This window comes from Narcine bancroftii, chromosome 1, assembly GCF_036971445.1.
Source record: "Narcine bancroftii isolate sNarBan1 chromosome 1, sNarBan1.hap1, whole genome shotgun sequence".
Classification (NCBI taxonomy): Eukaryota; Metazoa; Chordata; class Chondrichthyes; order Torpediniformes; family Narcinidae; genus Narcine; species Narcine bancroftii.
This window is the reverse complement of record NC_091469.1, coordinates 68,927,109-68,952,074: the sequence shown is the minus strand read 5'-3', so window position 1 is coordinate 68,952,074 and position 24,966 is coordinate 68,927,109. Positions and strand designations below refer to the sequence as shown.

The 24,966-nt window shown below is 42.1% G+C and overlaps 1 protein-coding gene across 1 annotated transcript; it reads right to left on the bottom strand.

Moving 5' to 3' along the window:
- Nucleotides 1-1,295: 1,295 nt before the first annotated feature.
- LOC138759301 (fructose-1,6-bisphosphatase 1-like) lies at nucleotides 1,296-24,748 on the bottom strand. The gene is made up of 7 exons (XM_069929499.1): nucleotides 24,511-24,748; nucleotides 9,442-9,607; nucleotides 7,614-7,706; nucleotides 4,813-4,953; nucleotides 3,728-3,865; nucleotides 3,524-3,643; nucleotides 1,296-1,733 (listed from the first exon to the last, which is right to left on the bottom strand). The coding sequence occupies exons 1-7, from the start codon at nucleotides 24,678-24,680 to the stop codon at nucleotides 1,548-1,550; spliced, it is 1,014 nt and encodes a 337-aa protein (XP_069785600.1). The 5' UTR covers nucleotides 24,681-24,748; the 3' UTR covers nucleotides 1,296-1,547.
- Between the last annotated feature and the right edge of the window lie 218 nt (nucleotides 24,749-24,966).

Genomic DNA, 24,966 nt, shown 5'->3' with positions numbered 1-24,966 from the left:
TTAAGCCTTGGCTCACTAAGGAAATAAAGGATGACGTAAAATTAAAAGCTCATGAATACAAAGGCACCAAAGATAATGGGAAGCTGGGAAAACTTTAAAAAGCAACAAAGAACCACTAAGCAAAAAATATAAAAGTAAATATAAAAACACACAATAAAAGTTTTTGTTATAATTATATAAAGAGAAAAGGGTAGCTGAGGTGAACAGAGGTTCCTTGGAAAGTGAGAAGGGGGAATTAATATTGGGTAAAGCGGAAATGGCCAAGGCCTTGAATGATTATTTTGTGTTGGTCTAACACGCCAAAACTGTCTGTAGTTGGAAAGTGCCTTCAGTAAGAAACAGTGAGACATCTGAATAGAAATTGGATTCATGAGGAAAGGTCATGTTTGACAAATTTACTGGAATTGTGCAGTGGACAGCGGGGAACAGGCAGATGTTGAACACTTCCAGAAACTGCTCGATAAGGTGCAAGGATCTGGCAAATGAAATACAATGTTGGTTGATCTACTGTGATCATCCACTGGAAGGAAACAGATCAAATTATTCTTTAAATGGTGAGATGGCAGCATGCTGTTATGCCAAGAAATTTGGGAGTACCTCTACATGAATCACAAAAGATTGGCTTGCAAGTGCAACATAAAATCCAGAAGGCAAATGGATATTCTTGGATCAATAATGTGAATCAGTACTGTGTGTAGATCAGGTCTCCTTACTTGAAGAAGGATATGCTGGCTTTGGAGGTGGTGCAGAAGAGGTTCACCCAATTGATTTCAGAGATGAGAGCCTTAGTCTATAAGGAGATATTGAGTTGTTTGGGAGTATACTCACTGGAATTCAGAAAAATGAGAAGGGATCTTATAGAAACATGTAAAATTGTGAAAGCTATAGTTAAGATAGATACAGGAAAGCCATTTCCACTGGTAGGTGAGATGAGAACTCAGGGACGTAGTCTTAAATTCTGAGGGAGAAGATTCAGGACAGAGATGAGAAGGAATTGCTTTTCTTAGAGAGTAGTGAATCTATGAAATTCTCTGCTCAATAAAGCAGTAGAGGCTGCCTCATTAAATATATTTAAGACACAGATAGATTTTTACATGGGGGGGAAAAGCAAGTAGGTGATGGTGAGGCCAAAGCCAGATCAGCCATGATATTATTAAATGGCAGAGCAGGTTCGGTGCGACAGATAGCCTACTCCTGCTCCTATTTCTGACGTCCTTTTAAAAACAAAATATAGACATTCACAAAACCATAGAAATATGAAACAGTTATGAAATAAAGAGATGTTCCTAGAGGAGTAAATTATCAATGTGTTTATTTTTACTCCTTTACTACAATGTTGAACAGGTATGCATTGTTAGTTATACAAAGATACACAAAAACAATGCTGACCCAAATATTTTCCCAGATTGATAACTCTGGGAAAAGGAATCACTTTATCAATGTTATGATTTGAATCATCAAGTCGGAATGTTACTCTGAATGGAATAAATTACCAACTTTGGTCATAGTTTGCCATTACATTCCATCATTGTGTGCCTGTAGGTACATTAAGAATATTGTTTTACAAGGTCAAGGTACTCCTGAACGTCATCTTTGGATCCCATTATAATCGGTGCCCGCTGGTGAATGGATTCGGGTATAATGTCCAGCACTGCTTCTGTACCTGTGGTGGCCATACCTCCTGCTTGCTCCATGATGTATGCCATGGGATTGCACTCGTACAAAAGTCGAAGCTAAAACAGAGGATTCAGGAGATTAGTTTGAGAAGTAAAAGCTTTTTGTCCATATTCTTAACCAACGAGCATGCAAAAATATTTTCAACAGAGGTCAGTGGCCAGTGACCCCAGACCTCTGGCTGACTTTTCTCCTTACAAGCTCAATGTCGTATCTCTGTTAAACCTTTTCATAGATTAACTTTGTAGAATGAAAGAAGGCAGCTGGAAAACTCCATATGGCAGTGAGGAATAACATCAAAATGTGTACGATTTTTAGCAAAAAATTCAATTTTAAGGTCTAGGAACTGCAATTATTGTATATATTTCCAAGTCAGGATGGTTTGTGGAGTGGTTTGGGGACAGGGGAGACTTCAGGTGATGGTTTTCTCATGCCCTTAGTCCTACATGATGGTAGAGGTCAAAGTTTGCGAGGTGATGTCAGTGTAGCCTAGGTAACTACAGTGCATTTGTAGATTGTATGCAATGAAGGCTACAGTGAGCTGGTGAAGGGAATGAATGTGTAATATGGTGGATGGGGTACCTTACTGTACCAGAGGAATTGATTTAATATTTCTGTGGCTTGGTGGAGAAGATAGTTGCACTGTGAATGTTGCTCCTTTCCTGGTTCTTACTCCTTAGCTTGTTTTTGTTCTCTTCTATCCTCCTGCTCTTACTAGTCTCTCCCTTTACACTGGGTACAAAGTAGCAAATGATAGGATAGTCTAAAGTAAAGTCACAAATTACAGCGAGATAAATTTAGCTTGAGCCTGTAGACCCGCAGTCTTTTGCTACCTGATCCTGTATGACCCTTGCCGAGAATCTTGGTCCGTGAACGCATAGCTAATCCAGTTAACCCCAAGGATCCCGACCTCAATGATTATGTGGCCAATCCTAAACTGTGGTCACTTAAAGTTCAACCTGAGTTCAATTATTTATTGACCCAATTCTGAGGACTTACAAATCCTTTCAAAGCAGACTCAACCTGAGCAAAACACATTTTGTCGTATCACATTAAATTTGAGTTATAAAGCTCGATTTGGGACGGTGACTGTGAGGAACATGTTATTTGTTGGACTCGGTCGTTTAATTTTCCATGAGGTTTCTTACTGGAGTTAACTGCTAGCAAGATGCAGAAATTATGACATAGGGCCCTCTGCAGGGCACAAGAACCTATAACGACAGGGAAAGCAACTGAGTGCTTCCTGAACTGGACTGAAAAATTGCAAAATAAACAGCAATGAAGCTGTCAGAGAAGTGTCAGTTAGAACTGTGGCTTCAATATCAAATGTGGCACAGAAAACAAAATAAAGATTGAAGGTTGGATTTACTAAAAAAAACTACATCCACACTTCAGCTGTGTCCTCATGCTTGATGGTTTGAGCTGGACCTCCCTGCTCTTACATTCTATGCACGGAGATAATAAAGAAGGTATGCTACATGCCTCTTCTATCATCTTATTTAGCTGCCCTGTTTCAGTGATCTTTAGGTGTGCACTCCTTTGCACTGCTCAGTATCCTACTATTTATTACATAAACAACATATTTGTTTGTCCTACAATTCAGTAACAAGCTTATAATTATTTCAGTTCTGTAGATAGCAGCACTATAAACCCACAATAATTAACACATGTGTTCTGTCATGAACCCCAGTTAAAGAAAACATATTGAAATATTGCTTCCAAACATGATTTTAAATAAGCACATTAATCAGTCAGTTCATGAACAGACAGGTGTCAAAGGTCATAGAAATTCAGTGATTTCAAGTGAACTTTGAACATTCCAGAGATTATTTTTGAAAAGAGCTCATACCTTTCCTTTGGGACTTTTTGAATTGGCTGGGTACAGAAAGACCCCTCCATACATCAGGGTCCGATGAACATCTGCAACCATGGAACCAATATATCTCGCACCGTAGGGAACACTACCATCCTGTGGGTTAAAAATGGGATAAAGTGGCTTTTTTGTTGAGAGGCTAAAATTCTTCATAATTAACTGCAATGTTCTTTGCCATACCTGTGGAAATTTCTTTTTCTTTATGTACTCTGTAACTACAGGATCAAAGTATTTTGCATAGCCTTCATTAATGCTATAAATCTTTCCCTTCTTCTTCATGGTCACATTTTTGTCCACCAAAATGAATTCACCAATAGCCTATATTCACAAGATATTAGTCAGTTTTAAGAATCCATTTACATTAAAAGAGTCAGTGACATGATGACACACCTTTAATACATACATTATGAGTAAAATTAGGCTGTATTTCTAAATATTCATATAGATAGGGCAATCAGTAATGATAAATGATTATCGTTACAGGGATTTTCAAAGTAGAATAAGCATGCTATAATTAAATGGACAATCTAAAGCTTCACCACAAGAAAATGCTGCAGGTAGCACCCTGAATGTCAACAACAACAATTAATATATTGTAGGTAACAATTTACTCCACTTTTGGAGATATGCTGAAATTATTGGTAAACAGAAAGATTTCCTTCCACAAAAATTAACAAAGTAATCCAAGGATTTTCTGGCTGTTGATTAATTGCAGGTCAACAGTCAATGACCATTTTAAATCTTCCCATATGTGGAAGAGTTCAATATAACAACTGCATCCCAGATAACTGATTAATCATTCAGAAAAATCCTTGCAAGGATCTGATGTGAAGTATTTTTTTTTACATTGTAAGGAGTTATAATCTAGAATGTAATGCCTGCAACAGTGATGAACATGGGATTGATCAAGGCATTTGAAAGGGAAGTAAATTTGCAGGACCACAAGGACTGAATCGGACAATGGGATGGACAGGATTGCACAAGGAAGAGCCAGTACAAATTTGATGTGCCAAAACACCTTCTTCTGAGGCTTAATAATTCTATGGCTCTACTCTAGTTAGTGCAATGTGAATGATTTTTCCTTATCCATGGACGGAACATTCAATGACTTCAATCGTGATTACATAATATAGGGGTGGGGGAAGAATGAGGGGGGAGTCGGAGTAAGAGACTGCAATGGAGTTTACTGGTTTATGAATTACAGAGACATTTGATGGAATGGCTTGTTTTATTTTCATTGCTTTCAATAAATTACAAGCTCTTACTGGATCCAGCATGAAGCAGTTCACTCCATTTCCTGATGATAATACCAGCATTGTGGCACTGCCGTACAATGCATAACCAGCTGCTACGATGTTACGACCCGACTGTAAAGCATCACTCTCACTTGGTTGTCCATCAGTGGTCTATATATACAAAAAGGTCAGAAATTAGAGTAAGAAGCAAGCAGGATATTTCTTTAAAGAAATCAAGGAACACACCATGATCGTAAATTATCATTAAATAAATTTTTTAGATTTTACAAATTAGACCCTTTGTTCAATCTCAGATTCCTGATTTTCCTGGAATTCCTGTGGCGACTGTTCTTGACAATTTTTTTGATCTACAATCTTCCCATAAAGGCTTAATATCTCTTATTTATGATAATTTGGCTGATTTGACTTGCCCCGTTAGTTAAAATCAAGGATGCCTGGGAGCAGGATTTGAATCTTTCATTAGCCGTTTTCACACCACAGGGGAGCTGTGACCTTACTTTGATCCAGTTAAATTCCTGGGAATTCAGGACCTCCTGGGCCTTTCACACTATAGTCCGAATTCCAGGGAATTTGCCCTTCCTGGAAATTTAGGAGGGGTCGCGCCCCTAAAAATGACACCTTACACAAGTTCACCCCCAGTCCGTTGTCTGCCCGCCCCTCACTCCCCCACGCTCCCTCCATGCTTCGGCGTGTCATGACGGTAGCATAATGTGGGATGAATGGCTGACTTCATTTCCAATAATCCCTCACACAGCTGGAACAACTCTGGGGATCCTGCTGCGTGAGGGATTATGGTTAACAAGGACGGCCATTCATCCCACTTTGTGCTGCCGTCGCAACATGTCAAAGCGACCCGCTGTTGTCAGGCAGTATGTATCTTTTAATTTTAATCACCTATGTGACGCAGCACACAAGCGTGACATCACGAGGCTTCCCTGATTAGCCATTTGGCTCTTCACGTTGCAGAGAGAGGGTGGTCTGGGAAAATTTCCTGGGGCTGCGGCCCTACCGTTGAGGTAGGGCCATGGACCTGTTTAAAATTCCATGGACAACCTTTACATACTGCAGATTCATAGGAGGGTTCCCAGGAAAATTCCAGGGAATCTCCATTTTACAATACGGTGTGAAAAGGCCCATTGTTTGATGAGGTATGGAACTCTTTTTAATTTGATTAACACTACTTCCTTTTGTGCAAAGCATCAAGTTAAAGTGATCCATAGAGCACATATGTCTAAAATTAAATTGTCTCATTTTTATTCTGACATAAATCCTTTATGTGACAAATGTAAAATATGTGATGCTTCTTTAATTCCTATGTTCTGGACTTGCCCTAGCCTAGAAGAATTTTGGAAAAATGTTTTTCCAAACATTATCGGTAATTCTTAAGGTGGAACCTTGCCCTTTAATGGTTCTTTTAGGATCACCTCAAGATGTTGATGTATTACTGACCTCAATTCAAACCCAAATTTTATCTTTTACTTCATTGACAGCCAGACGTGCAATTTTGATTAAATGGAAAGGTAACGGTCCATCTACACATGCACAACGTCTAAGGGATATTATGTCTTGTTTCTCTTTCCTTTTTTAGGGTTTTTTTTGTTCTTGTTAAATTTTACTTTATTGTCACAATTGTGTTCTGAATTTCTTTATCATGAGAACTATTTCTAATTTTTAAAAAATCTTGTAGCACATTTTGTAATTGTACTGTTTTATTGGTTATACTATAAAATATCAATAATACATTTAAAAAGAAAAATAGTACAGGTTTAGATAAAGAACCCAATTGTCTTCCTATTAAAACTGTAACGGTCCCTATAGAAATCTCCAATTTTTATTGATGAAATAGTAACAAGGACAGAAGTTTTAATTGAGATAGCTGGAAGCAGATGTTGGCAATTTGGCAGAATAGGTCACTCCAATCAGAAAATCCCAGTTGTGTACATTAGTATCCTAACATAGAACACGACAGAACAGGCCCTTCTGCTGTCAATGTTGTGCCAACATGTGTATATCTACCAAAAAAAAAATGAAACCCTTCCTACCTTGTAACCCTCTATTTCAATAAAAGCAATTCCCTCTATTTAGGTATTGATGATTGGAAATTCTACCCTAAGAAGTATTAGCAGACTAAACAAAGGCTGGTGTGTGATGAGCTGAAATCAAGGTGGGCTGTGTCATCTGGCCAGAATCAGATATAGATAATAAATGGCAGGACTGAAAGAACATACTTAGCATTTTTAAAAAAAATTTCCTAAGCTGCCACATCAAACTTATTTTCTACTCTGCAATATTGGTGAATTGATTTCTACCAGTAATTTTACAAAGTAATTTCTGATAAGTATAACGTAAATGTAATAGTTTTTGTTTTACTTTTGGATTTCATCTTGACCTAATGTTCTCCTAGTCTCTTGGCTGATGATATAGTGAATCAATGTGACAGTGAGAAAAAAAAATATTACTGTCTTAAAGTTTAAAACACAGTTTCTTAAGAAATTCCTATTTAAATAAGTGGACAATGAAGCCACTAATTATCCAGGCCCCCATGGACAGTTTGGAAGTGGACATTTTTACTTGTCAATGGAGAACAAAAAAACTACAGTTGCTGGAATCTTGAGTGAACAGCAGGGACTCAGCAGGTCAGGCAGCAACATGGAGAGAAATGGTCAGACAGTCTCTGCTGCATGGCTAGCTGAAAACCTCCAGCTTCTATTGTTCACAACTTTACTTGTCAATTCAGTTTTGTTCTGATTGGATTTTTTTTGTAAACACAAATTGCCAAGAATTCTAAATTTTGGTAATAAAAAGCTTACCTTTTTATAAATAGCAAAAATTGTTCCTATGGAAACAAGACAGTCAATATTGGAAGAGCCATCCAGTGGATCAAAGCAGACAATATACTTTCCCTGAAAAGTAAGAATATATTTACTATGCAGCAAGATTATTTACTCCCGATTTTCTCTACATAGCATGAAAGTTATTGTATCAATTATGCCAGTTTTGAGATGTGCACCCACAAAATAATCCTTACCCAATACCTTTTGGAAGTTCATCCAACATCTTCTCAAGAGCAAATTGGGGTAGAATAAATGCTGATCTTGCCAGCAACTTCCACATCTAAGCAAATAACATGCACACCTTTGATTTTCCACATTCCCAGCTTTGTAATAAAGGGATCAAGTAGGACAACAGCTCAGATGAGCAGAGCCAACAGAAACAAAAATCCAAATTCTCTGATACAATTTCCCACACAACCTTCCTGAAGTTGGTAATTTACACCAGCATTACTGCATTAACAGCCATATTTAATAGAGGCATATAATAGAGCTGAGATTGTACCCTGTATTCCTCTGAGACAGATCATGTTAAAATACCAGCTGACAATAACATGCCACTGGTCGTGTTACAAGCCCAGAGGACCCCAAAACCCAGCAGCAATAGACATTCACCAAGACAAATGGTGACTTAAACAAAAGCTGCTTTTAATTATCTTTAAACATGAAAACAGAATCAGACTTTAACTTATCACTATTGACTTAATTAACCTAACTTAACCCCCTTCTAATTCTAAGATCACATGTATGTAATGTGTGTACAAGTCCATAAAAGTTCTTTGGTTCACAGTCCAATCTCACTTCTCATTTTTCCAAGTTCACTGGTTGCAAAAATTCTTATACTGTGCACAGAATTTAACATTTATAAAGTTCACCAGGCTTTGGTGCTTGAAAGGTAAATGGTTACTGCTCAGGAAGGTTCTTGTCGGTTTTCAGAGGGAGATTTGTTGTACGATGGACACCCAGCCACTTCAGTGTCTTGGCAAAGAAACTTCCCCCCTCAGGGTTCTCCAGATGATAACCTCTTTCTTTCAGGTCACCACAGAGTTCCTTTTTGTTTCCCTTATTCCAAGTGAAACATTAGACAGCCAGTCCTCTCCTCTTGCTTGACCACAAGGGCTTTGACCAGGCTGAATCAAGCACTTACAACCTGTCTTCTAAATGGGATTTTCTACAAGCTTGCCAGCTTGTCCTGTTCCAGTCCCAGCTGCTGTTGCTGACTGTAACACTGTAGAATTGACCTCTCTCTCTCTCTCTCTCGCGCACACACGCACACACACACACACACACACACACAGAGAGAGCAAGAAAAGCCTGTTTGACCCACTCTGCTTGCAAAACCACATGACCCTCTTAGAGCAGCAAGTTCCCTTCCAGACAGAATGAGGCTATGATAAGCTCCTTTTTCTGATGCCTTTTTGTAAACAACAATCCATTAGTAAAGTCTCTTGGGCACTCTCCAAAACTTTTGCAAAGTCTCTGAGGCCCCTACATATCTAGCATTAGCAGAGCTCCAGTATTTTAAATAAGATCTGTTTTAAAGTGTTTGTATGTGACCTACACTAACAAACCTTGCCCCAATTTATCTCTCAAAAACATATCTATATTCTGTCACAGTCGGCAGAATGAGCAAGTTAAAAGGGCTAGATCATTTAGATCATTCAAATTGTAAATTATTTAAAATGGATGCTGTGTACCATAGAAGTTAAAATAATTAATCTGTACAATACACTTTATATGAATACATTTACCATTTCTTCAAATATAAGAGAAATTTTAGAAAGTTCGAAGTATTATTTAAACTGACCCGTTTGTCTGGATCCACGATGATGGCATTTTTTTCTTCTTCAGATACAAGGACGCATGTACTGAAGGATGATTTTAACATGTTTATTACCATGTCATTAGAAAGTACATCAAGCTTCTTCACTTCATCTCCTGTTACATTGACGTTGCTTCCAGAAAGCCCATATCTATAAAATGAGTTTGGTCTTAATGTCATTGTACATACTTTCCCTGGATAAAATGAAATATTGCTGTGCGCAGAGATCTACAGATACTAGATGTTACTCTTGTATATACTAATTGTGATGAATAGCATTGTCTATGCTGTTACAGAGGGAAGACACAACTTTCAACTATTTAAGAATTAAGTCTTCGGGCTTTTGTAAAGTCTAGTGGCGGAGCCTCCCCAACTGGAACTCCCCATTGTAATGTTTCCTGAAGAGTCCAGACCAGTGTTTTTCTAACTGCCCCCTAAACTCACATTCCACCTTAACCAATCCCTATGCCTTGTGATCTGTTGTAAGGGATTGCTTAAGGTGGTATGTGAGTGGAAAGAAGAAGGTTTGAAAACCACTCTTAATTGTAATTATGTGCAGGTTTCATGACTCCAAAGGAAATGGGCCAATAACAATTTTTCTCAAGCAAAATATTTCAGTAACAATTGGGTCTAGGGTAGTAGTTCTCAACCTTCCCTTCCCACTCACATACCATCTTAAGCAATTCCTTACCAATCACAGAGCACTTATGGGATAGGGATTACTTAAGATAGAATGTGAGTTTAGGGGGGCAGATTGAAAACCACTGGTCTAGACCTAGGGAACATATTCTCAGTGAAATGTGACAACTAATTAGAAATGAGATGAGGAGACACCCAGAGGGCTGTAAATCCTTGGCATTTTCCCACTTATGGGATGGTGCATGTTCAGTCATGGAGCATTTACAAGGTGGAGCTTGACATTCTAGGATAATGAGGGAATCAGTGGCAAAAGCATGAGGCAGAAGATCAGCTGATATCTTGGGAAACTGGACCAGGATCAAGGTGTTGAATGGCTGATTCCTCCCTCTACATTAATAAAAAATGAAAAAAAATATGTTTGCTTTCCTTTTGCATTGCTTCCACCAATCTAATCAAAGATTGCTAGGCCACACTGGACACAGAATTTAGGTGATAAATGCACACTGCATCCTTTTATAATGGCACTTTCCATTTTGGGTCCTACAGTCAATGTAAGATCCTAATTTGTCAATTTAAACATGATTTCCAAACAACTCATCCAGACCAATAACAATCCAGTAAATTTCCAAAGCAGATAAAATGTGATAATTTGAAGGTTTTGCAAGGTGGCTTTGAGTTGAATTTCTCCTCTGCATGTAAAATTTTCACATGAAGACTAATCGTCTTACATCATTTCAAGGATCCTATCAGATAAATCAGTATAATTGTTTGCATTCTCCGATTTCAAAATATTGCAGCCAGCTTGGCAGAAACCTTTCACTGGGCTTATACTGGGTAATGTTCAAGTACTAATATTATCCATCTGGCAGCATATGTGTTTATTCCATACCATTAGATAATGTAAAATCACGCATTTGATAGGCCATCAATTTTGTCTCATTCAGTTCTTGAAAACTACCTGACTGAATGAAATTTAAGGTTTAAATTGTAACCAAATGAAAATATCTTTTCGACCGCCGCAGAGGTAGTTAATTAGGTTTGGTGCATGCATTAAACTAGGTTTTGCAATTTTCTTCCTCTTTTTAAAATAATCCTAGCCTGTGGAAATCAGCATTGATCAGACAGAGGATCTAACCTACCTAATTTGCATTTGTATAAACCCATACCTCAAATCAACCCTATTTTCCTTGCAATGAAGTTTGACGTTTATGTAATAATTGTGTCAGCAAAACAGGATAAATGAAAGAAGACATTTAAACTGAGGAAATCTATTAATACTGTAAAAGTCAGTGGAGTCCAAACTATAAACTGATCTAAGAGGTGAACATTGGGTATGCAGCTCATTACGCAGTCATTAATCTGAGGAAACTCAATAAATTAGTAAATGTGTTAAATCTTCTGACTTTCTGACTCCAACAATAACAGATTGGTCCTTCCCCTCTGGCACATTTGGCAATTTAGAAGATCATCCTGTTTGGAGGCAAATAAAGAGTCCTTTGAACTTAGCAGCAAAGACTTGACATTCTGGTTTGTTTTGTTTTAGATCATCCTCAGGAAATTAGACACCTCTATTATAAGTTTTCTCTATAACCCTCTTCCCTCCCCTATGGACTTTAGGGAATGAGAACTATGATTTAAATAAAGGGGAATGGCATTAAAAATAAGATTACATTTTATTTTTTTTTAAAATTAGATATACAGCACTGTAACAGGCGCATGCCTCTGTGCAGCCCAACTGACACCACATTAACCTACACCCCAGTACGTTTTGAATGGTGGGAGGAAACCAGAGCTCCTGGAGAAAATCCATGCAGACAAGAAGAGAATGTGTAAACTCCTTACAGACATCGCGAGACTCAAACCCCAACCCAGTCCCAATCGCTGGTGTGGTAAAGGCACTGTGCTAACTGCTACGCCAACCTTGCCACTCTTTTCACAATGAATTTTAAGTGTCTGATTTCAAAAACGACTATGACACTTCCAAATTCTTGTATTATTTACTGTTCCCAACACACGTTGGAAGAGAATATGAAATCTGAATTTTGCTATTGCCTTGAAGAAAATCACTTGTTAATCAAAAAGTCACCAAAATGAAAAGCTGTTTAATACATAGATTTATAAAGGAACATGTTTATCCATAGAAAAATAATGTAAACGTAACACATAACTTTTACTAGCGAATTGGGAAAAGTACAAGTGAATCTAACCATGAGGCCACTGTTTCCATCTGAGAGATAGTAATGAAAGGTGGGAACCCCTGTCTCCAGCTGTTTTAAACATGGTTTTAATGCACATCCTACCAGTAACCTGTATTCTTAAATGTATTTTTCTGAAATCAAAACAACTTTTGCATAAATTCGTTGCACTTATGCTCCTCTCAGGCCTTCTCCTATTTTCCTACCGAGGTCCTTCAGTGCTCTTCAAATTAACTTTTTAAAAATGTAGACATGCAGCACAGAAACGGTTCCTTCCGGCCCACGAGCTCGTGCCACTCAAATACTCTGATTAACCTACAATGGAAGGAAACTGGAGCACCCGGATGAAAACCACCCAGATATGGGGAGAACATACAAACTCCTTACAGACAGCACCACATTTGAACCCAGTGCACTGGCAATGTAATCGTGTTCTGCTAACCGTGTCGCTTTATTTCCTTTGCCCGCATTTGTTTATTTAGCTTTCATTTACTGTCATCAATATGGTTTGTCTCAACCAGTGCATATATTGCAAGTTCCACATTTTTAATCATTATTAATTTTTAGGATCTTACAAAACTGTTGTCTGGATCTTGCTACATGCAAGCATGGATTGTTTCATTCGCTTATGAGTTGGAAGTGGAACTGAACATTATTCAATCATAAGTAAACATCTCCAATGACCTCATGTTGCAAGGAGAACTCTGGACTTAGGCTTAGAAAATTAGGAACATAGGAAGTAGGAACAGGAGTAGGCCAAAAATGGCCCATTGAGCCTGCTCCGCCATTCAATACGATCATGGCTGATCTAATTTAAAACCTAACTCCACCTACCTGCCTTTTCCCTATATCCCCTAATTCCTCTATCATGTAAAAATTTATCTAACCGAATTTTAAATATGTTTAATGAAGCAGCCTCAAACACTTCCCTGGATAGAGAATTCCAAACATTCACTACTCTCTGGGAAAAACTATTTTTCCTCATCTCTGTCCTAAATCTACTCCCCCGAATCTTGAGACTGTGTCCTCTCATTTTAGTTTCCCCGGCCAGCTCAAAAAACCTTCCTACATCTATCCTATCCATACCCTTCATAATCCTATATGTTTCTATAAGATCTCCTCTCATTCTTCTGAACTTGAACGAATACAATCCTAGACAATTTAATCTTTCATCATAAGTCAACCCCTTCATCCAGGGATCAACCTAGTAAACCTCCTCTGGACCGTCTCCAAAGCCAGTATATCCTTCCTCAAATATGGAGACCAGAACTGGACACAGTACTCCAGGTGTGGTCTCACCAGTACCTTATACAGTTGCAACATTACCTCCCTACTCCTGAATTCAAATCCTCTAGCGATTAAGGCCAACATTCCATTTGCCTTCTTAATAACCTGCTGCACCTGCAACCTAACTTTTTGCGATTCATGGACAAGCACTCCCAAATCCCTCTGCACAACAGCATGCTGTAGTTTTTCACCCTTTAAATAATATTCAGCTCTTTTATTTTTCTTGTTAAAGTGGATAACCTCACATTTACTAACATTGTACTCCATCTGCCCGACCTTTGCCCACTCATCCAGCTTAACTCTATCCCTCTGCAGACTCTCCACATCCTCATTACAATTTGCTCTTCCACTCAATTTAGTGTCATCCACAAACTTGGCTACACATTTTGTCCCCTCCTCCAAGTCATCAATGTAAATGATGAACAGTTGTGGGCCTAACACTGACCCCTGCGGCACCCCACTTACCACTCTCTGCCAACCTGAAAAACTCCCATTTATCCCGACTCTGCCTCCTGTCAGACAACCAATTTTCAATCCAGGCTAATATACTTCCCCGGACTCCACTTTCCTGTAACTTACTGATAAGTCTCTTGTGTGGCACCTTATCAAACGCTTTCTGGAAATCCAAATAGACAACATCAACCTGTTCCCCTCTATCCATCGCACCCATTATATCCTCAAAGAATCCTAACAAGTTTGTCAAACAAGATCTTCCCTTTCTAAAACCATGCTGCGTCTGCCTGATTGAACCCTTACGTTCCCCTGAGAACTTATGCAATGATGTTCTGGGGCTAGGTTGATTAAATAGCACCAACCATAACAATCTTCTTTGTACAAGTTACGGCTCCATGATTCACTTTGACTTCAATGGTCCATGATAACACACACAGGCTGCATTGATGTTCATGGCATCATTCAAATCTCTGGATCTCAGCTATTTGGACTGTGTTTGGAGTTGAGTCATCCAGATGAATCTGCCACAGGACACTAATAAGCAGGTTTCTTTTGAAACCAGCACCTAGGCTGACCAACCAAAGAAGGGGCTGAAACAAAGGCAGAAATGCTGGAAGATCTCGGGTATCTGTAGGAAAGATAAACCAGTTGACATTTCGCGTTAGGGACCCTTGCTCTGAACGGTTTCTTTTTCTACAGATGCTGCTTGCTTGTTGAGTCCTTTCAAAATGTCTGTTTTTATACCAATGAGCAGGTCAGCAGTGAATAGGTGTCACCTGACAGCACTATTGCTTTATTCTTGATTGAAAGTACCCCGATAACTTGATAATTAACCAAATTGGATTTGCCCTGTTTTTTTGTGAGCAAAATGTGTCTGGGCAATTTTTCATTTGATCAAGATGATGAGTGTCATAACTGTACTGGACTAGTTGGCTAGAAGTGCAATTAATTTTAGAGTGTAGGACTTCAGTACGACAGCTAATAACATTGTTTGATTCTGTAAATTTGCTTGCTTCGTACTGTTAGCCCTTACTTGATAGCATGTGGAATGAATCATGGGCCATATGAGCACTGAATATTCCAGTTTTTTGAAGCCCCATTGACACCTGGTTTCTTTTCCATCTGTCCATGGATGCTGCCTCACATCCTGAGTACCTCCAAGCTCCTCGTTGTTTACTTTCTTAAATGGGACATTATTCAAAGAGTGAGGGATGGGTGAGGATTTATTCCATTAACCCTGATACTTTTTGTTAAATATTCAAAGAATTTAATGAGACCAATTAAATGAAATCCATGCTAGCATAATTTTTCTTGTAAATTTCTTTGTTCAAAAACACTTCGTTAAAGTGTCAAAATCCAATAGTTTTTAGATGCTTACTACTGAAATTTTGAAATGAGCTAATAATTAATGGCTTAGCAAATATTTTCCACTCTTATTGCAACATTTCGAAGTCCAGGTGATAAGAGTTGTGTGTACTCTGGAGTATGGTCACTGAAAAATACTCCAAAATAAAGAGCATTCTACAAGAATGGTAAATGTAGAATCCTGGGAATTAGAGACTAGTGAGCCTTATGGCAGTGATGAGCAAACTAGTGGAGAGAATTCTTAGGGACAGGATTCGTGAGCATTTAGAGATGCAGAGTCTTCTCAGGGATAGTCAGCAAGGTTTTGTGAGTGGCAGGTTATGCCTCACCAACTTAATTGAGCTTTTCGAGCAGATGACAAAGAAATTGATGAAGGCAAGGCAAGTGGATATGATATATATCGATTTTAGTAATGCAAATTACAAGTTCCCCCCATGGTAAGCTCATTCAAAAAGTCATGAGTCATGGGATCCAAGGAAACCTGGCTGCCTACAGAGAGTGGAGGTTAGCAGTAGTTTTACGTATTTTGCCTAGAGGTCGTAGACTAGTGGTGTTCCACGGGGACTTGTTTTGGGTTCCCTGCTCTTTGTGATTTTTATAAGTGGCTTGGATGAAGAGATGGAGGGGTGGGCCAGTATGTCTGTAGATGATAAAGGATGGAAGTGTAGAAGGTCATCATTAGGTTACAACAGGATATAAACAGGATGCGGAGAAGTGGCAGATGGAGTTTGTAGGTTAACCTTGGAATACTCCATTCAGTTCTGGTTGCCTCATTAGAGGAAGGATGTAGATGCTTAAGAGAGAGTGTAATGGAGATTTACCAGGATGTTGCCTGGATTGGAGAACATGTCTTATGAAACAAAGTTTTCTCTTTGGAGCGATGAAGGATGAGAGAGAACTTAATAGAGTTATATAAGATTATGAGGGAAAGCTAGCAACTTCTCTTGAGGCCATCTATTAAAGGTGAATGGAGGAAAGTTTAGGGTTTTTTTAAGCAGAGAGTGAAGGGTGCCGGGAATGCATTGCCGAGGTTATGGTGGAGGCTGTTACAATAGGGACATTGAAAAGACTCATGGATGTAAGAAAAATAGAGGGTTGTAGGTGTGAGGTAGGGAAGTTGTTAGGTTGTTGTGAAGTAGTTTACAAATTGATACATCATTGTGGGCTGAGATCTATTTTGTTTTGTGGTGTAATCAAGAATATTATAAGAATTTTCTGGCTTTGCAAGGCGTTAGGAATTTGCTACACTGCCAATATACTGTATTTCAGGATACCATAGACCAGAAATCATTAGTTAACTGGGATGGGGTAAGAAAAGAGTATTTCTAACACATCTGAAGGCAAAGGGGAATGGATGTTACCTTTATTCTCTTCAAAATTCTGTGTTATTCGAATGTCATTGTGAAGAAAAAAAACTAGTTACTAACGAATTGCGAGTTAAGTTCAGTTTTAACCTTTTGATGAATATTCAGAAAATGCCTCCCAGTGAACCTTTGTTAAGGGAAAATTCTTCTTTGGCTTGGCTTCGCGGACGAAGATTTATGGAGGGGGTAAAAGTCCACGTCAGCTGCAGGCTCGTTTGAGGCTGACAAGTCCGATGCGGGACAGGCAGACACGGTTGCAGCGGCTGCAGGGGAAAATTGGTTGGTTGGGGTTGGGTGTTGGGTTTTTCCTCCTTTGCCTTTTGTCAGTGAGGTGGGCTCTGCGGTCTTCTTCAAAGGAGGTTGCTGCCTGCCAAACTGTGAGGTGCCAAGATGCACGGTTTGAGGCGAGATCAGCCCACTGGCGGTGGTCAATGTGGCAGGCACCAAGAGATTTCTTTAGGCAGTCCTTGTACCTTTTCTTTGGTGCACCTCTGTCACGGTGGCCAGTGGAGAGCTCGCCATATAACACGATCTTGGGAAGGCGATGGTCCTCCATTCTGGAGACGTGACCCACCCAGCGCAGCTGGATCTTCAGCAGCGTGGACTCGATGCTGTCGACTTCTGCCATCTCGAGTACTTCGACGTTAGGGATGAAAGCGCTCCAATGGATGTTGAGGATGGAGCGGAGACAACGCTGGTGGAAGCATTCTAGGAGCCGTAGGTGATGCCGGTAGAGGACCCATGATTCGGAGCCGAACAGGAGTGTGGGTATGACAACGGCTCTGTATACACTTATCTTTGTGAGGTTTTTCAGTTGGTTGTTTTTCCAGACTCTTTTGTGTAGTCTTCCAAAGGCGCTATTTGCCTTGGCGAGTCTGTTGTCTATCTCATTGTCGATCCTTGCATCTGATGAAATGGTGCAGCCGAGATAGGTAAACTGGTTGACCGTTTTGAGTTTTGTGTGCCCGATGGAGATGTGGGGGGGCTGGTAGTCATGGTGGGGAGCTGGCTGATGGAGGACCTCAGTTTTCTTCAGGCTGACTTCCAGGCCAAACATTTTGGCAGTTTCCGCAAAGCAGGACGTCAAGCGCTGAAGAGCTGGCTCTGAATGGGCAACTAAAGCGGCATCGTCTGCAAAGAGTAGTTCACGGACAAGTTTCTCTTGTGTCTTGGTGTGAGCTTGCAGGCGCCTCAGATTGAAGAGACTGCCATCCGTGCGGTACCGGATGTAAACAGCGTCTTCATTGTTGGGGTCTTTCATGGCTTGGTTCAGCATCATGCTGCAGAAGATTGAAAAGAGGGTTGGTGCGAGAACACAGCCTTGCTTCACGCCATTGTTAATGGAGAAGGGTTCAGAAAGCTCATTGCTGTATCTGACCCGACCTTGTTGATTTTCGTGCAGTTGGATAATCATGTTGAGGAACTTTGGGGGACATCCGATGCGCTCTAGTATTTGCCAAAGCCCTTTCCTGCTCACGGTGTCGAAGGCTTTGGTGAGGTCAACAAAGGTGATGTAGAGTCCTTTGTTTTGTTCTCTGCACTTTTCTTGGAGCTGTCTGAGGGCAAAGACCATGTCAGTAGTTCCTCTGTTTGCGCGAAAGCCGCACTGTGATTCTGGGAGAATATTCTCGGCGACACTAGGTATTATTCTATTTAGTAGAATCCTAGCGAAGATTTTGCCTGCAATGGAGAGCAGCGTGATTCCCCTGTAGTTTGAGCAGTCTTGTTTACCACTGAATAAAATCATTCTCACTAACTGAATGATCCATTCGGTCTAACTCACACTGATTAAATTAGTATTCTTGTTATTAGTTTTCACAAACATTTAAAAAGTAACACATTTTAACATATAAACTCCAGATTATCATTAAGACAGAAACAAAATGTGCTGTGCAATCAGGGCAAAACTAGCACAGTATAATGGAGACATAAATGTCTGCAGATGCTGGAATTTGGAGCAAACAAATAAGCTGCTGGAGAAATAGAGCAGATGAGGCAGTATCCATGGAGGCAAAAAGATCTGTTGAGGCAAAAGGATGGTCGAGGTTTCAGGATACACCTTATCAGATTCTTGACCCGAAACATCATGAAGAAAAAAGTGTACTGGCCAACTCAGTAATTGCAAAGGTATTCCAAGGAAAATCTCTACTGCTGATGAAGAAAAATCTCCAAACATATGTCTGAGAGATCAGGAGGCAGGTCTGGATGTCTCAATTACTACTGTCTGCAGAAGTCTTCATGAAAAGAAACACTGAGGCTACACTACAAGATGCAAACTATGGCAAAGGTGGATCTTGGGCAGTTCCTTTATGCCTCCACACTTTGCTGTTGAAATCACTTTGATACAGGTTAATCTCACCTGTCAACAAGTCCTTTTTTCCAGAGTTCTGCAGGCTCTTTTAAATAATTCTTGGCAAACTGTAATCCACACCTGCCTCCTGAGAAATGTTTCTGATTTCTCGGACATATGTTTGGGGATTTTTCTTTGGAATACCAGGCCCTTTGCGATGACTGAGGTCACTAGTATCCTCTTTCTTCTTAATGATGTCCCAAATTGTTGATTTTGGTAATCCTGAAGTTTAAGCAATGTCAGTTACTGTTATATTCCTGTTTGTCAATGTCATAATGGCTTCTTTGACTTACATTGGCACATCTCTGGTACTCATGTTGAAAAATGGCAACTACAGACTCCAAAGGTGATCAAAAGCTTAGAAGCAAGCCTAGCTCTTTGATACCTGCACCAAGGAAGCAATTAAACATACCCGAGTACTCACAAACACCCATGAACCCAAATGTGCCAAACATTGTGGTGCACTGAAATGAGGGGACTATGTATAAAACATACTGTAATTTCTACGTGGTCAAACTAAAATGTGTACAATTAACCTTGAATAAAATCTGGAATGTGCACTTTTATTACATGTGAATCATTTGATATCAATTTTAAAACTGTGGGGCACAGGGGCAAATAAAGGAAAAAAGTGTCTTTGTCCCAAATATTATGTAGGGCACTGTATGTTGTATGAAACTCAGTCTCTTCAATTTAGGGATTAGATGTCACAAGCATTAAGAGGAAGAACTGGGGAAAAATATACTCATAATATACAAAGTAGAATAATAAACTGGTTCTCAGCTTATTTGAAATTAGCTCAGAGAGGTTCAGAGGGGAAATTCAGTAGTATAATAAAAGATGTTACTGTGGCAGCTCACCACAGGGCAGGCGAACTGTCCCCGCTTGTAAGCCATGCGGCGGAGCATCTGGCCAAAATGGCGCTGTCAGGGGTTTCCCTTCCTTCCAGCTCGGGGCTCAGAAACCCGCGCTTGGGGACCACTTGATGCCCGGGTGAGGTCAGCGCACTCCAGCGCGGTTCTCAGCCAGGTCCGAGCTGGGAGTATAAGTGCAGCCCAGCAGCCTGCATAAACTAGTCTGCTCACTGAGCTCAATCCATCTGGTTGGGTGTGTTATTGCAGGAGCAGTGTAGCCACCGCTACAATTGGTGACCCCGACTGGTTCAAACGTCTTTGAACCCATCAAGAGCGAGCCTGGGATCAGCGCTATAGCCATGAAGCTGCCTAAATTCTGGGTTCAGGAGCCGGAGACCTGGTCCGGCCACACGGAGGCCCAGTTTCACCTCCGCCACATTTCATCCGACACAACCAAATTCTACCATGTGGTCACTGCCCTGGACCAGGCCACCAAAAGATGTGTGGTGCACCTTTATCAGCACCCACCCGCCGAGGACAAGTACGAGACCATCAAGCGAGTGTTTACCGGGTCCCTCGAGCTATCCAGACACCAGCGTGCCGCTTGGGTGCTGCACCTTGATGCCCTGGGGGACATATCCCCGATGGAGCTGATGGACGAGATGCTCGCGCTCATGGGTGAGCACATCAACTGCCCACTTTTCGAGTGCATCTTCCTCGAACATATGCTCGGGGACACCCGCCTGCTGCTGATTCAGGAGAGCTTCACTGACCCGAGGAAGGTCGCCCAGAAGGCCCAAGAGCTATGGCTAACACACGATTCTCGGAAGGCTCAGTGGTCCAGCAGGTCATGAGGCATGGGCACGACCATGCCAAGCCTGCCCCTAGTGCTGCGGTAGAGCACCCGGCCCCTGCAGGGTCCCCCATGAGCATAACCAAGGCCACAGCATCCACTTCAGGCCTCTGCTTCTACCACCAGCACTAGGGAGCCAAGGCTTGGAAGTGTCGTCAGCCCTGCTCGTTCCAGGGAAACAAACAGGCTGGCCGCTGTTAATGGCTGAGGCAGCTGGCCAAGGAAACAGCCTTCTCTACCTGCGGGACTCAGTCAGCAGCTGGCAGTTCCTCATTGACACTGGAGCCCAAATCAGCATCATCCCGGCCACAGCCGTCGAATCCAGGAACCCACCTCATGGACCTCCACTCCGTGTGGCCAACACAATGGGAATCCAGATGTATAGAGACAAGACAATCCACTTCCAGATCGGCCAACAGAATTTCGCAAGAAGGTTTACCGTCTCGTCCCTCTTGACGGCCATCCTGGGCACACGGGCTGCTGGTGGACATTCGAGGTAGGCGCCTGGTGGACGCCCATACCTTCCAGGCTGTTTGCCTCGACGCTTCCCGCTCAGAGCAACCGCAGATGGCCACGATCAGCATGACTAGAGACGAGTTCCAGCAGATACTGGACAAGTTCCTGACACTGCTCAAGCCACAGTTCTCCGTTGCCTCGCCACACCATGGGGTGTTCCACCACATCCCCACTCAGGGCCCACTGGTTCACACCAAGGCACGCTGGCTCCTGCCTGACAAGCTCCAGGTAGCGAAAGAGGAGTTTTTGCACCTGTTGGAGCTGGGGATCATTCGCCGCTCCACCTGGTCCCGAAAGCCTCCGGCGGCTGGTGTCCCTGCGGAGTCTATCGACGACTTAACAAAGCAACTGTTCCTGACTGACCACAAATCCCTCACCCAGGCACTCGCAATGGCAAAAGATCCCTGGTCGGCCCACCAGGAGCATCTCCTCTCCTTCGTGTCGGAGTTTACCACTAACATTCGACACAAGACAGGGAAGGACAATATGGTTGCTGATGCACAGTCGTGACCGGCCATCTGCGCGCTGACGCCCGGCATAGACTTCGACCAACTCGGCCGGGACCAGGAAGCTGATGAGGAGACGAGGGCCCTCAAGACCACCATCACCGGCCTGCGGTTCTGAGACCTCCCGACTCCAGGCGGCGAAGGCACCATTCTGTGCGATATCTCCTTGGGCACCCCGCGGCCAGTGGTTCCGCAGCACATCTATGACCTTTCACATCCGTCCATCAGGTCCACGGTCCGGGTGGTGGCAGAACGGTTCGTATGGCATGGGCTGCAGAAGCAGATCGCGGGCTGGGCCAGATCATGCACCTGTTGCCAGACGTCCAAGGTGCAGAGGCACACCAGGGCACCTGTACAGGAGATCGAGCACATCCAGGAACGGTTCAGTCACATTCACGTGGACATTGTCGGGCCCTGACCCATTTCCCAGGGCAACAGTTACCGGTTTTCTGTGGTGGACCGCAACACTCACTGGCCTGAGGTGATCCCGATGCCAGACGCCTCCACCGACTCCTGTTCCCGAGCCCTGTTGCATGGTTGCGTTTCCCGGTTCGGCGTCCCAGCTCACCTCACCAGCGATCGGGGTGCCCAGTTCACATCTGCACTCTGGGCACAGCTCACCAACAGGTTGGGGATACAGCTACACCACACCACGGCCTACCACCTGCAGGCCAATGGACCGGTCAAACATCTGCACCACAACATTAAGTCGGCACTCATGGCCCGCCTCACTGGACCCGACTGGACGGACGAACTGCCTTGGGTGCTCCTGAGCATCCGCTCCACTCCCAAGGAAGATCTACAGGTGTCATCAGCTAAGCTGGTCTACGATGTGCCGCTGGCACTACCCGGTGAGTTCGTCAACGCACCTCACAATCCCCAGCAGTCGCCGCAAGAACTACTTCCTCACCTCAGGGCACCCTTGGACTCCTTCAAATCCCCACCGCCGCCAGGCACGGCACCCGCCCGTCTCACGTTCCTGGCAAGCTGCTTTCAGCGGAGTTCGTTTTCGTTCGGCGGGGCATGACCGCGGCACCTCTGCAGCGACTGTACAAGGGGCCGTACAGGAATATACAGCGTTCCGGCTCGATGTTCACACTGGACTTGGCCGGCAGGCATGAGCTGTTTACCATGGACAGGCTGAAGCCAGCGCACCTTGATCCCACTGAGGCTGTGGTCGTTGCCCAGACCAAGAAACAAGGCTGCCCGGCAAAAAAGGACATTGGTGCCGGTTCTGGGGGGGGGCTGTGTGGCGGCTCACCATATGGCAGGTGAACCGGCCCCGCTTGTAAGCCACGCTGTGGGGCAGCTAGCCAAAATGGCACCATCAGGGGTTTCCCTTCCTTCCAGCTCGGGGCTCAGAAACCTGATGCCCGGGTGACGTCAGCGCCCTCCAGCACAGTTCTCAGCCAGGTCCGGGCTGGGAGTATAAATGCAGCCCAGCAGCCTGCAATAAACTAGTCTGCTCACTGAGCTCAACCTGTCTGGTTGTGTGTGTTATTGCAGGAGCAGTGTAGCCTCCGCTACATTACAATTTTGTTTTAAGGATTTACAGTGACAGAGACTTCTTCAACACTTGGAAGCTTTAAAGACACAGCCAAATTATTTGAATAGCCTTGTAGACCAAACTTCATTCCACTCAAGGGACCCCATGGCAACATTACCATTTTCAGTAGCCCAGATCAGCCTTGACTATTGGTGATCTCCTTCTTTTCAAAAATTAAACATATTTTAGATGTAAAAATCTGCTGTGTTTACTTCTTAATAATTTGGAATGATTAGAAGTTCTCTGAGTATACTGATCTGTAAGGAATCTGAATCTTTGCTCCAATGTGCTAACATTTCAACTCATAAACATTTCAATGATTCTGACAGATGCATCTAGGATTTGTTTCTGTCCATGAGTCTCAGATGGGGAGACATACACAAGGGTGCATTGCATTTTATAGCTAAACATTGGGAATAGAGGACTTTTTTGTTTATATATTATGTACAGATGCTCAGCTATTGAAGTTACTCCATAAAATGGGAAATCTAACAAAGTTGTCTTCTATCACATTAATATCAATCTTATGTTTGAATTTCAAGTACTGTAATTGTTGTGATACTGGAATTGTTCATTCACAATGAGATTGTGTAAAAAAAAATGTGTGATATCAACAGTTGAGTAATTCACATTTGAGAATAGAATAAAACAACTATATCTGAAATTTCAAAATGTGCATTCGATGTGAGATGATGTGCCCAATAAGGCTGTCTAAGCATGAGACAGCACTTCTTTGTGGACAAGTGCCTCTTCTAATTGGAAGCTGTCCATGACACACCCCCAATTGTTAAAACCACTGGAGGGAGATTAAATCTGAACTTTAAAGCAAATATGCCCTTTTAAAAAAATGCACTAGCAAGCTGACAAGGGTCAATCTCTGCATTCTTTCCGCGGATTTAACACTTTTAAGCAAAGCAATGGACATCTCTTTCTTAAATTACGACCAAGTAACTACCATCGACGAAGAGAGATGGAAAAAGTTCATAATATCCGCGTTCAACTTGTGGGAAACTGAAAGCATTTCTCAAGTGTTCTACAACTGCTTCCAGGGCATAACGTGGCCGCATTAAGCAATGAAACAATCACTTGATTTCGTCGCTCTGACGGTTAAATGGTTAATACCTACAGGTTGGCGATGCCCGCTTTCCTGACGGCTGACGAAATTGCCTTGACAGCCGTGCAGAGGGCGTTGAGAAGCTGGTTCAACTCCCCGGTGCCTTTCGCCTTTCTGCCCTCCTCCAGCACAAAGCGGGTCACAGTGATCAGGTTGGTGTCAAAAGGAGCGCGGTCTGCCATGCTGCTTGGCTCCCTCCTGCAACGAGAAAGGCACAGAGTAAGCGAGAGAGGCGGACTATGGCAAAGGTGGTGTTTTAAAAACTTCAGGAGGGAGGAGGAACGTTTCAACTTCAAACAATTTTAACCAATCCCAGAAAAGCCAGCCCAGGAAAGAGGAGGAGCCCCTTCACAGACCACTCAATGGAGCCTCACTGGGAAACATTCAACCAATTCTGCAAAATTTGCAACAAATCAGCAATCAATCTTGCTTTTAAAAAATTTTTAAAAAATTTTTCACACTATGAAC

Bases quoted from the DNA above. Each gene is read 5' to 3' on its own strand.
- LOC138759301 (XM_069929499.1), bottom strand. From the start codon at position 24,680: ATGGCAGACCGCGCTCCTTTTGACACCAACCTGATCACTGTGACCCGC. The intron at 3,866-4,812 runs GTAAGAGCTTGT...TTGTGAATATAG, and splicing joins ACTGCTTCATGCTGGATCCA to GCTATTGGTGAATTCATTTT. The intron at 3,644-3,727 runs GTATGGCAAAGA...TTTAACCCACAG, and splicing joins AGAAAAAGAAATTTCCACAG to GATGGTAGTGTTCCCTACGG.